The sequence below is a fragment of the Sciurus vulgaris genome (genome assembly GCF_902686455.1).
Source record: "Sciurus vulgaris genome assembly, chromosome: 16".
NCBI classification, from domain to species: domain Eukaryota; kingdom Metazoa; phylum Chordata; class Mammalia; order Rodentia; family Sciuridae; genus Sciurus; species Sciurus vulgaris.
This window is the reverse complement of record NC_136477.1, coordinates 39914389-39927827: the sequence shown is the minus strand read 5'-3', so window position 1 is coordinate 39927827 and position 13439 is coordinate 39914389. Positions and strand designations below refer to the sequence as shown.

The 13439-nt window shown below is 37.7% G+C and overlaps 2 protein-coding genes across 3 annotated transcripts in view; both read left to right on the top strand.

Annotated features, from left to right (window-relative positions):
- The window catches only part of NR1D2 (nuclear receptor subfamily 1 group D member 2), a 31229-nt gene extending 18843 nt beyond the window's left edge, over positions 1 to 12386 (top strand). For both annotated transcript variants that reach the window (XM_079114279.1, XM_079114280.1), the window contains 2 exons: positions 2338 to 2548; positions 9016 to 12386. In XM_079114279.1, the coding sequence (XP_078970405.1) occupies positions 2338 to 2548; positions 9016 to 9212 (408 nt within the window). In that variant the 3' untranslated portion in view covers positions 9213 to 12386. The remainder of the gene's footprint in view (positions 1 to 2337; positions 2549 to 9015) is intronic.
- LOC306646007 (ubiquitin-conjugating enzyme E2 E1) overlaps positions 1 to 13439 on the top strand; it is a 333994-nt gene that overhangs the window by 142347 nt on the left and 178208 nt on the right. The gene's annotated exons all lie outside the window — the stretch shown is intronic.

Genomic DNA, 13439 nt, shown 5'->3' with positions numbered 1-13439 from the left:
GTGGTCTGTCTTGGTACTGCTGTATTCTAAGGTAGCCACATAATCCCCGATTCCAGGACTTGTATTCTTTCCACCTTGTGATCTGTCTTGGTGCTGCTGTATTCTAAGGTAGCCACATAATCCCAGATTCCAGGACTTGCATTCTTCCCACCTTGTGGTCTGTCTTGGTGCTGCTGTATTCTAAGGTAGCCACATAATCCCAGATTCCAGGACTTGTATTCTTTCCACCTTGTGGTCTGTCTTGGTGCTGCTGTATTCTAAGGTAGCCACATAATCCCAGATTCCAGGACTTGTATTCTTTGCACCTTGTGGTCTGTCTTGGTGCTGCTGTATTCTAAGGTAGCCACATAATCCCAGATTCCAGGACTTGTATTCTTCCCACCTTGTGATCTGTCTTGGTGCTGCTGTATGCTAAGGTAGCCACATAATCCCAGATTCCAGGACTTGTATTCTTCCCACCTTGTGATCTGTCTTGGTGCTGCTGTATTCTAAGGTAGCCACATAATCCCAGATTCCAGGACTTGCATTCTTCCCACCTTGTGGTCTGTCTTGGTGCTGCTGTATTCTAAGGTAGCCACATAATCCCAGATTCCAGGACTTGTATTCTTTGCACCTTGTGGTCTGTCTTGGTGCTGCTGTATTCTAAGGTAGCCACATAATCCCAGATTCCAGGACTTGTATTCTTTCCACCTTGTGGTCTGTCTTGGTGCTGCTGTATTCTAAGGTAGCCACATAATCCCAGATTCCAGGACTTGCATTCTTCCCACCTTGTGGTCTGTCTTGGTGCTGCTGTATGCTAAGGTAGCCACATAATCCCAGATTCCAGGACTTGTATTCTTTGCACCTTGTGGTCTGTCTTGGTGCTGCTGTATTCTAAGGTAGCCACATAATCCCAGATTCCAGGACTTGTATTCTTTCCACCTTGTGGTCTGTCTTGGTGCTGCTGTATTCTAAGGTAGCCACATAATCCCAGATTCCAGGACTTGTATTCTTTCCACCTTGTGGTCTGTCTTGGTGCTGCTGTATTCTAAGGTAGCCACATAATCCCAGATTCCAGGACTTGTATTCTTTGCACCTTGTGGTCTGTCTTGGTGCTGCTGTATTCTAAGGTAGCCACATAATCCCAGATTCCAGGACTTGTATTCTTTGCATCTTGTGGTCTGTCTTGGTGCTGCTGTATTCTAAGGTAGCCACATAATCCCAGATTCCAGGACTTGTATTCTTTGCACCTTGTGGTCTGTCTTGGTGCTGCTGTATGCTAAGGTAGCCACATAATCCCAGATTCCAGGACTTGTATTCTTCCCACCTTGTGATCTGTCTTGGTGCTGCTCTATGCTAAGGTAGCCACATAATCCCAGATTCCAGGACTTGCATTCTTCCCACCTTGTGGTCTGTCTTGGTGCTGCTGTATTCTAAGGTAGCCACATAATCCCAGATTCCAGGACTTGTATTCTTTCCACCTTGTGATCTGTCTTGGTGCTGCTGTATTCTAAGGTAGCCACATAATCCCAGATTCCAGGACTTGTGTTCTTCCCACCTTGTGGTCTGTCTTGGTGCTGCTGTATGCTAAGGTAGCCACGTTTTCATCGAGGTTCACTCCCTTTTGAACTGTCCTGGGTGACACGGGTCCTTGCCTGGGAGCATTGCAAAAGGAAGATGTTTGTTCAGTGTTCCTTTGATCATGAGAGAGATGTATGACATAGATGTCACCAGTTAGTATAACGGAGGGAATGCTGTAGGTGAGTAATGTGATTGTTCACTGATTTGGTTTGAATGGCAATCATAACTTGGCATTTAGAGTACTTTTTTATTGTGATAGTTGTCTTGTCTGTGGTCTCTTTGGTTTCTTGAAGTAGCCCAATTAGAGTGCATCTGCTGTGTTTGCCTTGTCTGTATTTGGTGTTCTGATGTTTTCAGGTGTTGCTGCACTGAAATATTACTCTTTTTACTTTGGGCACAGAGACCAAGTGATGTATTTGGTAGTCTAGAGTTTATTTAATGCTTTCGGTCAGGCCCCATTTTAAAACTTCTTGGTGTTATTGCCTGCTTTAATTTTATATTTGCATTTCAAAATCTGTATTAATAGAGTTTCAGAGTATCCTAGGACTCAAGTATTTTGCCTTTGCTGGAATTTCTCTTGATGTTCCCCTTGGAATATTTATTGCTTTGGTAGAGTAATTATGTTAAGAAAGTGGTTCTAGGTAAAAATAAACTTTTTTCTTTTCATCTTCCTTTTTTTAAATGTAGGATGTTTCTTAACTGACTTGAATACTGAGTTATTTCTTAGTATTACTATTGAACATCTCCAAATACATTTAAGTCTTGTTCTTTTTCCAGGTTTTAATGGTACGGTTTGCATCATTATTTGATGCAAAGGAGCGTACTGTCACCTTCTTAAGTGGAAAGAAGTATAGTGTGGATGATTTACACTCAATGGGAGCAGGGGATCTGCTAAACTCCATGTTTGAATTTAGTGAGAAGCTAAATGCCCTGCAGCTTAGTGATGAAGAGATGAGTTTGTTTACCGCAGTTGTCCTAGTGTCTGCAGGTAAGCAAGCTGGTTCTAAATTGTGACACATCTGGAACATAATGACCACGGCGGGGAGAAGGTAGCAATTAACTAGGTCCTAGCAAGCTACATCAAAGAAATAAGACCTCAAGGAAAGTGTTATATTACATGAATCTGTTATTTTTGTGTAATTAATTTTTTAATTATAGTACAAGTTAAGATGCTATAGTAATCAAATAATGTTTAAATTTGCACTTACCACTTAACGTCTTTAGTGTTAATAACTTTTGTGAGTCTAAATCTTTATTTCATGAATTTATTTTTTGGGACATTACGTATCTTCAGGTAGGTGGTTCAAATATGAATCTTAAGTTTTAATTATAATGTGGGTTACCTGAAAATGTTAAAGGTATCAAGAGCAAAGAAACATGATTAAGTTGTGGTTTTAGCCCAGCTTTGCTGAATTTTCTGAGTGACTTGGTAAGTGATTTTATCCTGTGGGTCTTGCTTTCCTCATCCTGTTAAAGGAAGGGAATTCACTATGTGAACTTATTGTGGTGTCAGACACTGTTTGAATGAGTGATCAAGGTTTTTGAGTTCTTATATTTAATACTTAAGTAAGTCATTGATAATGTTTCTGAATTTCCCTGCCATCTTGAATTTATATTGCAATTGTTTCTGATCAAAATTTTTCAGTCCAATTCAGACAGTAGCCATTAAGACACTGTTTGTTTTGTCCCAAAAACAAATTAGAAGTTGAGACACTGATTTTCTTGAGGGGTATCTATATAAGTGCCAGACATTTTTAGTTATCACTTAACTTTATTTTAAAACGTATTTTGGAAATTTTACAGTGTTTTGATCTGACTCTTAAATTTCCCATTTGTTTCCTACTCTGTAAAGGATCTTAGGTGCTAGGTACTGAGGGTTATAAATTATGGCCTCTGATTAGATGGCTAAGCTATAATAAATCTTAGAGAATCCTATGTAACTCAAAGGCCTTTATATCATTAGGATAAATAAAGACATGCCATTTGTAAGTACAATTTGGCTGCTTTTTCTGATCAACTCTACCTGGATTAATAAAAATGCTTTTATGACGTGGAATAGTATGAAAGTCAATAAGGGATGCCTGTTTCCTTATTAACTTTGTAGTGCATCTTGTACTGTTTTTGCAGTCTCTTGATTAGTAATTAGTATTGATTTGAGTTGACATCAGATTAGTTTTTGTGAAACCAGTGATAATCAATATTACTTAAATTTTTTATCTGATGAATATACGGGTAGGTGCTCAGGGGAGACAAAAAGCATTAAGACACAAGCTTACTCCCAAAGTGTTTGTGTTCCATTTGGAGAGACACATCTAACACAAAAGACTTTGTGGTACTAAACTACATAGTTCTGACTAGTGGGCAGGAGTTAGAGAAAGGAAGGTGAAATGATCAGAGAAGGCTTTGTGGGGAAGATGGAAGTGGAGCTGGAATTTGAAGGTTGTATTATTAAATTTTCCCAGTGTGGACAAGATGGAAAGGCTCAAATGCACGAGAAGGGGCAGGTGGCCAGAACCTTGGGGTGTCTGTCAGATGGGGGAACAGAGGCCTTGAAAGTTAGAGGAGTTCATGCTGGTGGGCTGCTAGCTGAAAATGAAGCTGGCAATGCAAAGTCTGTTACTTCTTCAGTAGGAGAGTGATCGGGCATGAACACATCAGTGCTTAACCTTCGTTCTGCCTTTTTATTGTGGGTAGATTAGATAGGGCAGTCACTAGGCTGGCAAGTCAGGCTGAGAGGATGCAGAAGCAGTAGAAGTGAGGCAGCAGAATGAGTGCTCTGGAACAGGTTGGGGCGAGGTAGTAGAAGGGACCAGGTCCTGCAGTAGATAGGAAAGTGAAGGGAATGCTGTACTGGAGCCAGGTTACTTCCTTCACTGATGTTTTCCACTAGGCACATGTTTATATTTTGTTTTAATCTTTCAAAAAGGCCTTTCCCCCATCCTATGATTAATATGGGTTATTGGAAAATTAGAAAATATTACTATGAAAATAAAGATGATAGCATCATTACCAAAAAAGATCTTGTAAATTTTTGAGTCTTTACCCATTTACCTATCCCTTCATCTCTCCATTCACCTATTTATTGAAATATAAAATATATATAAATATTTGAACTATTAGGCAGAAAGACTGATTATAAAAGAATGCAATGCCTCCTCCTTTTTGTTATGTCTGTATTTGAAGATATACAAGCATACCCAAATGCACTTTTCACATCATATTTAAATTTTTTTTTTTTTTTTTTCCGTGCTGGGGATTGAACCCAGGGCCTTGTGTTTGCAAGGCAAGCACTCTGTGAACTGAGCTACATCCCCAGCCCCATATTTAAATTTTTACTACTTAAAAATCACCTATTTTTAAAGTGGGAAAATGAAATTTAAAAATTTAGAAAAGCATAAATTGAAAAGTCTTTACTTTTCTCTAATCTCAACTTCATTCTTCAGAGGACTAAATTTCTAACAATCTTTCTTTGTAATTTTCTGATGGTTGACCAACCAACACTGAATATACTACTTCTGACTCTTATTTAGCAGATACAACTGTTTTTTTCAGTTGCTTTTTTGTAATTTAAGTACATTAACATTTTCTGTTCCTTCACTTCTAATTGTCTTTCTTAGATAGTCTAGGTAGAGTTTCTCCATTACACAGAGTATCTTCCTTCTGCCATATCTGGGCTCTTGCTACACCACGGCTTCTGTGTAGTCAGGAATCATCCTGATCAGGAACATTTACATCCTGTTCTGGAACTGATTGTTTTCCGTGCTTCATTGACCAACTTCAAAGTTGAAATGTTAAAAATTGTATTTGTAGGAATAAATGATTATGTAAATGGTGCTCATAGTGTTCACACAGTTGGGTTGAAATGATAGCCAGGGTATAACACATGTATGATTATGTCAGAAATGAACCCCACTGTTAGGTATAGCTATAATGCTCTAATAAAAACATGAAAAAAAAAAAAAAAAAAAAAAAAAAAAGCCCCAGTCTGCTGAAGCCTGAATGGGGAGTGTTCTGTGTGTCAAGTAACAAATGGATTGTTTATATTCTCTTCATTATAGTTTGCTTCCTCTTTAAATAGCTTTTTGTTTTCCTTAGAATCTATAGTTATCTTATGGGTTTTTGATTTTTTTTTCATTTATTTAAAAAAATTTGGGGATTATTAGAAGAAATGCTGGCTAATTTCTAGATCTCATTGTATAATTTTGTCCCCATAATGGACTTCTCCTGTGAGCCAGGACATGTTATGCTTAGTCATACAGGCAAGGAATTTGAACAATAAAGGGTTAAATGATTTACCCAAGGTCACATTTTTAATAATTGGCTGAGCAGGTGTATGAGCTTCCTGTGCCTGGCTTCAGAGCCTTCCCCTTGTACTGTAGCTGCTAAGGGAGAGGGGATCTCAACATGACCCTTGTCTGTGAGAATGGAAGAATCCTGATGCTACTGAAGGGGAGTTACACCTGGAAGGTAAGTTTTTTTTCAGGTTGTGTGAAGTGACAGCAGTCATTTCCGCTTGAAGGTTAGGGATTAGCATGTCGGTGTTTGGCCAAGACTCCTCTAGGTAGAGATTTCAGTTGTCTTTATAGATGCATCCTGGAGGAGGTTATGAGGTGTACAGGCTTTGGGGAGTGGGATGAAGAAGCAGGGGATAGATGTGAACATGTTACTTAATTCAGTGCACTGTTCAGGAATTTTCACTTTAGTCTGTGCATTCAGTGTTACGGTCTGCGGCAGTCTGTTGTTCATGGTCCAGCAAGATTTATAATTGGGTCCTTTGGCCTCAAAATCATAAAGAACATGGTTTTAAAAATTGAGGCTTCTGAACCGGGAGCAGTGGCACTCACCTGTGATCCCAGCCGCTTGGGAGGCTGAGGCAGGAGGATCTGGAGTTCAAAGCCAGCCTCAGCAACTTGTTGAGGCCCTAAGCAACTCAGTGAGACCCTGTCTCAAAACAAAATATGAAACAGGGCCAGGAACATAGCTCAGTGGTTAAGCACCCTTCAATTCCTGGTATCAAAAGAAAAGAAAGAAATAGAGGCTTCTGTAAAGTGTAATTTGATTTGCATTTTAGGTATAAGTGTCCATTGCCCTGAGTTCTGAGCTGTGTAGACAAGCATAGGTCATCCAAACACCAAGTATTCCCTGAAGGACCAATTACTCATGATCTGAGTTCCCACTCAAATAGCCTTCCCTACTTAGCATTGGTTTCTGTCTTTGTTCATTTGAGTTATTTGAGGGGATTGCTGTCATTCTCTTTGGTATTGGTAATTACAATTACAGACAATTATATTCTTCTGCTAAAATATAAGCTCCTTAAAGGAAAGAATTTTGGTTTGTTTTGTTCACGGCTGATTCCCAAGCACCTAGAAAAGTAGCCAGCATATATATTCAGTTTGGTGAATGATTTAATAAGTTACACAGAGATTTTTTTTAAAAAACAGTTAATTGAATATCAAAGGCAAGAAAGACTCTGGGAAGCATTATGGAAATCTTTAATAATTTTTGAAAAGATAACTTTATAGTTGGCTAAAAGATGCCAAGAGAAAGAGGTCTTTTGTCCAATAGTTTTATCTGAAAAGTTTTGACTCCTCAGATCAATAGTTAGTATTCAGTTTGTTTCTTTTTGCATAAGAGTTGACATGGTTATAATATCAGATTTTCTTATAAGATAAATTCTGCCAGGCATGGTGGTGCATCCTCTAATCTCAGTTACTTGGGTGGCTGAGGCAGGATTGCAAATTCAAGGCCAGCTTGGGTAACTTGGTGAAACCCTGTCTCAAAATAAAAAGTGCTGGTATCATTGCTCGATAGAAACCCTGCCTAGCGTGGGCAAGGCCCTGGGTTCCGTTCCCAGTGTACCCTCCTCCCCCGTCGTCTTATGAAAAAAGATAAGCCCTTTTCATCATTTTTACCTTGCATTTTCTGTACCACACTCCCCCGCTTTGCTATTAAATTTTAGTCCTTATTTTGAATGCTTGCAAGTCGCCTTTTTCAACTGCCAGTTTTAATGCAAGACATTCTTGTGAAAAATGAAAAGGCATGAATGACCAGAGAAGTTTGCTTTTTTTAGAAAAGAAATTTTTTTCGTGTTAATTACAACTGCCTTGTATTAGGGACCATTGCATATTTCCTGTACACTACTGCCTCTGTTTGTAAAGAGAGGAAATAACTCGTGCTGATGAAAAAAGACTGTGGGCAAACTACATATGGTTTGGCTAATTTTAAGATACTTTATTGCTGGTTTATGCTAAATCACTAATTAGCATTTTGTATGGCAAGCCTTGTAAACATAGTCTGCTAAATGAAAGCGAGTGTAGGGTAATATAATTACTATAATAAAGTTGCATGGTGTAGTAGTTATCTATCACTGCATAATAAATTATCCCAAAACTTAGTGCCTTAAAAATGCAAATGGCACTCACCTATAATCCCAGCAGCTCAGGAGGCTGAGGCAGGAGGATCACAAGTAAGCTAGCCTTAGTGAGACCCTAAGCAATTTTAGTGAGACCATGTCTCTTAAATAGAATATAAAATGGACTGGAGATGTGACTCTGGTTAAGCACCCTTGGAGTTCAATCCCTAGTACCAAAAAAGGGGGAAAAAAAAAAGAAGCAAATGTTTATTATTTCTCTTTTTTTGAGGATTGGGACTATAGTGTGGTATAGAGACATGCCCCTGGCTCAGGGTTTCTTAGGAGGTTGTAGTCAAGCTGTGGGCAGGGCTCTGACCTCATATGAAAGCAAGGGGACTTTCAGAGATACGTGATCATTGTCAGGATTCAGCACTTTGAAAGTTGTGCCGAGCCTCTTGTTTCCTTGTGGCCTGTTGACTGAAGACTGCTCTCAGTTCTTTAACCGTGGGGGCCTCTCCATAAGGCAGTTCATGATGTGGTAACTGACTTTTCTCGTGGGAGAGAGAAGTACCTAAGATGGAAGTTTTTGTAACCTAAACTTAGATGAGACATCTTCTGCCAAATTTTATTCATTAGATATGATTTAGCTAGTGAAGTCCATAAAAGAGGAAGGTATTACACGGGGTGTGACTACCAGGGTGAGGGGAATTTGGAGGTTATTTTAGAGGCTCCCTGCCTACCATGTGTATAATAAAAATGTATTTCTGTATCACATTATTCATTTTATCTTGGCACTTGGAAGCCATTGACATTGGCAGATGGTGTCTGATGTAACAGATCAAAACCTCTTATGTGAACAAAAATTCCAAAGCACTGAAGAATTTTGATTTATCAAATATATTATGTGATATGTGTATATTTTAATAAAGTTAGAAAACTTGCCATTGAGATTTTTAAAATTATGTCAATTATCTTTTGCCTTTGTTCTGAAGTATACTTTGTTTAAATTCATTAGTAAGATTGATGAGCAAGAATTGCATTTTTATTTATTGTTAATAATTTATCCTCTCCTTTATATTTCTGTATTTCTTACTTCCTGTTAGATCGATCTGGAATAGAAAACGTCAACTCTGTGGAGGCTTTGCAGGAAACCCTCATTCGTGCACTAAGGACCTTAATAATGAAAAACCATCCAAACGAGGCCTCTATTTTTACAAAACTACTTCTAAAGTTGCCAGATCTTCGATCTTTAAACAACATGCACTCTGAGGAGCTCTTGGCCTTTAAAGTTCATCCTTAAGGCCTTGGTTTATTTGAACATGAACTGATGCTAACTGTACATTTTGTGCTAAAATGCTTATTTATATGTGTATACCATATGTGGAGATAGAAAAGACCTTTAAGACAATACAAGATTGTAGGCTCTTTCTGTAATCATACAGTAGCTGTTTGGATCAAGAACTCTTCAGCCCTGATTAGACATTGACCGCATCTCCCCAATAGACCAATCAGCTGTGTCGCACTTAAACTGGAGAAGTTACACTGAATTATAATCACACTGAATGTTAGACTTTTTCATCTGCCAAAACCAAAAACCGTTTTGATCTCCCTGTGATATACATATAACGCACAATCACAAGTACAGGAGGATGTAGAAATTAATCCTTTGTGATAGAAGTGGTGTTGAATGTTGAAAATCTTGGTATCACCACAAGACTGTTAGATCTGGTTATCAAAGACTTTGGGAGTTGGGAGAGCTTAATGTCTGTAATTTACTCTGCCACTGTTAAAATATATGATCTTGGGCAGGTACTTGGTTGTGGAAAATGAGAATCGATAGTGTCCCCAATGCCCCACCTCACAGAGATACTAAGAGATGTTTATAAAGCATATTTACCTCTTGGGGGGATAGGCACTATGTAAATAAGGTAAAATGTTTGTTATTACAGTTATTCATAATAATATTCTTTTCTTATTTCTGAGCATTTCTGGGAAAACATTTCACACTTAACACCAGTCTATTCAGGGTTCCTGCATATGTGTGGGTATCCTACTGATACATACATTCAGAATTTATGGATACATCAAATACATAGTATGTGTACATAGTATGTATGTGAATAGTTATACATAAATATATTTCTTCACAATATTTTAAACTGTGAAGAACTTTATCATACAATAAACTTAAGAGGTGTCAAAAGACCCAAATTAGGTGCATTTTACTTGTTGATGATAACATAACCATTGCTTTAAAATGTTTAGACAGTAGAATATTGAATTTATGCTCTATTTTTGTTTAAGCGACACTTAATGTAAAAGTGCAACAGGCAGTCAAGTCCAAATTTTAAAAAATGTGTATTTTAGAGTTCATCTTGGGTAAAATCTTTGGTTCAAGGTACTAGTTCTTTAGAAGTTCATTCAGATTCTTACCTTGTGCTCTAAGGTTGCATTGCTGCCCCTCGTATACATGCTGCAGCTTGATGATAAAGAATTTTGATTCTTTCTGGAGAACTAATTAAGGAAACTGTTTCCTGTGTTGGCACGTGTGCTTTTGTGTGTTTGCACACGTGTGTGTGTGTCCTGAGTTCACTTTTTTGTTTTTGTTTTTTCCTCCTAAATAACACTACAGGGATTTTGTCAATTAGATTTAATCTTTAATTTGAAATCATTTATCGTGTGACCTACAGGCTTAGAAATGGTATAGTCAAAGACTTTCATCCACATGTCTAATGGCTTTATTAAATAGGTAAGATCAGCCTCTCTCTGTGTATGGCAGTGGGAGAAATAGCCAAAGTTTGAGAATTTTATGTATGTTTCTCTGTTTCCCTGAAAAATAGAAATTAATTGGACTTTGGATAGAGATTGCCTTCTTTATAATGTTTGGATTATATAAAATTGTAAAATGTTAGAGCTTGCTTTCCTGCACTCAGCCTGTTACTTCCCTGACGTGCGAACAGAATGCCTTATTTTGTAATATTGTTTAACTTGTTGCTACTGGGATTTGAATTTCTGTGGCACTTGTTAAGTAATTTTAAAAAAAGATAAAACCTCTCATTATGAAAGAGGAAAGGTGATGGTGAGGTCTGTAACAGTACAAACCACAGTTGTGATCTCCCTTAAGTAGGTGTGACTGTTATGGAATATACAGTTAGGGTTTTTGTGAATTCTTTACATGATACCATTATCTTTTTATATTTTTTTTCCTAAGATAAACAGTTGCATAGTTTTCTTCTACGAGGGTTAGAAACAGCTTTTTGAAGTAATATTGAAAACCTCAAAGATCACGTTCTTAATTTTTGCCTTTTGCGTAAGCCTCTTTATCACATGTATCTTTAAGACCATTAAGTCTTTAGGAATGTGTAACCAGAACTATGTTATTATTGCTTGTAAAACTTTAGTTAGGTTTAATATATACATGTATGCATCCACATATAGGCATATAGATTCTCATTTTGTCTTGTAAAATTTTATTTGAATAAATTCCTCCTGTAGGTAATGGGAAACAAAATTAATCGTTCATATACCACTCAGAGCCTTTCTATATTTGAAAATAGCCCAGTATAAAACTTCTAATTCTGAAATTAAACCAGCAGCCTATTATAAGCACATTGTTTGAGTCATGTTACAAACTTGCTAAATGCAAAGAAGACAACCAGTGTAGGGAACTTCTGAGTCTGTGGGACGCTGTTGATTAATAATGTACTGTACAATGTAAGTGATGCTTTAACTCTGATTTTACATTTTAAAGTTAAAATGTGGGCATTATGTCAGCAAACTTCAGGGCATTATGTCAGCAAGCTAAAACCTTTTTTCCCCCTCTGCTTTTCATGTATGTCTACGTGATCTGAGAGAGGACTCCAGGATTTAGAGAGGAATGGCTGAGGCACAGGGGAAACATCTTGGGATGAAGCTTGTCCTTATGGTAATAGTTTAATTACAGATTAAAAAATTAGAAGGAAATTTCAGTGGATTAAGTGTATAGCTTTCATATTTACATTTCAAGAAATTACCATTGTAACTTGATAAGAGGTGATTTATTTTTTGCAAACATCGCAAAGCAAGGTGTAGAAGCTCAGCTAGTTTTATTACTGTGCACGAGAGTAAATACCTATCTCAATTATTCTTTTTCTTTTCCAATATAAAGTTTGCTGAATGTACAAGAAGAGTTTATCACTTAGGATATAGAATTTTTTTAGGGGTTGGGGGGAGGGGCTCTGTCAGAAAATTGTTACCTGTAAACAAAGACTGTATTGATTTGATCCAAAAAATAAAACTTGAAACTATTCTTAAACTAACATGAAAAAAAATAAAACGGCTATTGTTTTAAAAAGATAGAAAATATATTGTTGACGGGATAGGAGTTGTTTATTTTCTACATACTGTAATTGATGAGGACATGGATAATATCTTCATGTTTCTGAGAAGTAATCTGTACATGGGGGGAGGGGATAATAAATATTTCTAACTGAGAGTGGTGTTTGGTGTCTACCTCCCTTGATGTTTTTTATAAAAGCATTTATAATTTAATGTACTCTATCTTTCCCCTGAGCATAGCAGGAACCCCGATGTAAGTTTCTGACTCAGCCTGGGGAAGTGCATATACATATATATGGCTTTTTTAAAAAAAGATTTCAGAGTTTGTTTAGAGATTCCAGCAAGGACTGCTGGTGTGTTCTGTAATGCCAACTGAATCATGGTCCACTGTATCTGAGGTCTTTCTTGGGGGGTGGGGAAGGAGAGGGAGGAGGTGTTTGATCTAAACAAGAGTCAGCCTTGGCCATTAGTGGGGCGAAGCACCTCTGCGAGACAGTCCCTTCCCCTTCTTCACAGGTACCCATGCCAGCTGATCATATCAGGGCGGTTGCTTAAACAGATAATGCCCAATGCTTTTCTGTGGATATTAATTGATGTTAGGTGGGAAATAGGCTCCTTGATCAAATACATTTGGAAATGCTGGGTTAAGTGAGGTGGTTCAGAAGGCTTCGAGTCAGCCCTGTTCTCTAATAAGCATTGTGAATTAAGGAAGGGTTTACTGGGGTGCCATTTGCCACAGACTTTGCTCCATAAAGTAACCCCACTTCCCATCCTCCTTTTTTTCCTTTGCAAATTGTGCTTTTAGGAAAAAAAAAAAAAAAAGAAAAAAAACAAAACCTTGTTAATCTTATACCCACGTTTGAGTGTTGATCAGGATGATTAAATTCAGTGATTACCCAAAATTTGCAGTTCCGTCCCCCCTTCTTTTGGCATAGCCTGACACGGCTATCACTGAACTCCAAATAAACGTTTGGTTGATAGAAAAAAGGGTTGAATTCCTGCTGAATTTTTAAACTGTTCTCTGAGTCAGTGAGGAAAGACAACCAATTGATGGATCGGTTTTAGGTTTTAGTTTTCGCACTGGATTGGGCCCATGTTAAAATTTGTTAAGTTTGCTTTTACAAATTTTTAGTTTAAGTTTAGAAATAGCTGTGGCATGTGGTCTCGTAGCAGGGCAGAGGTGCTCCTCACTGTGAGAGTTGGTTGCTGG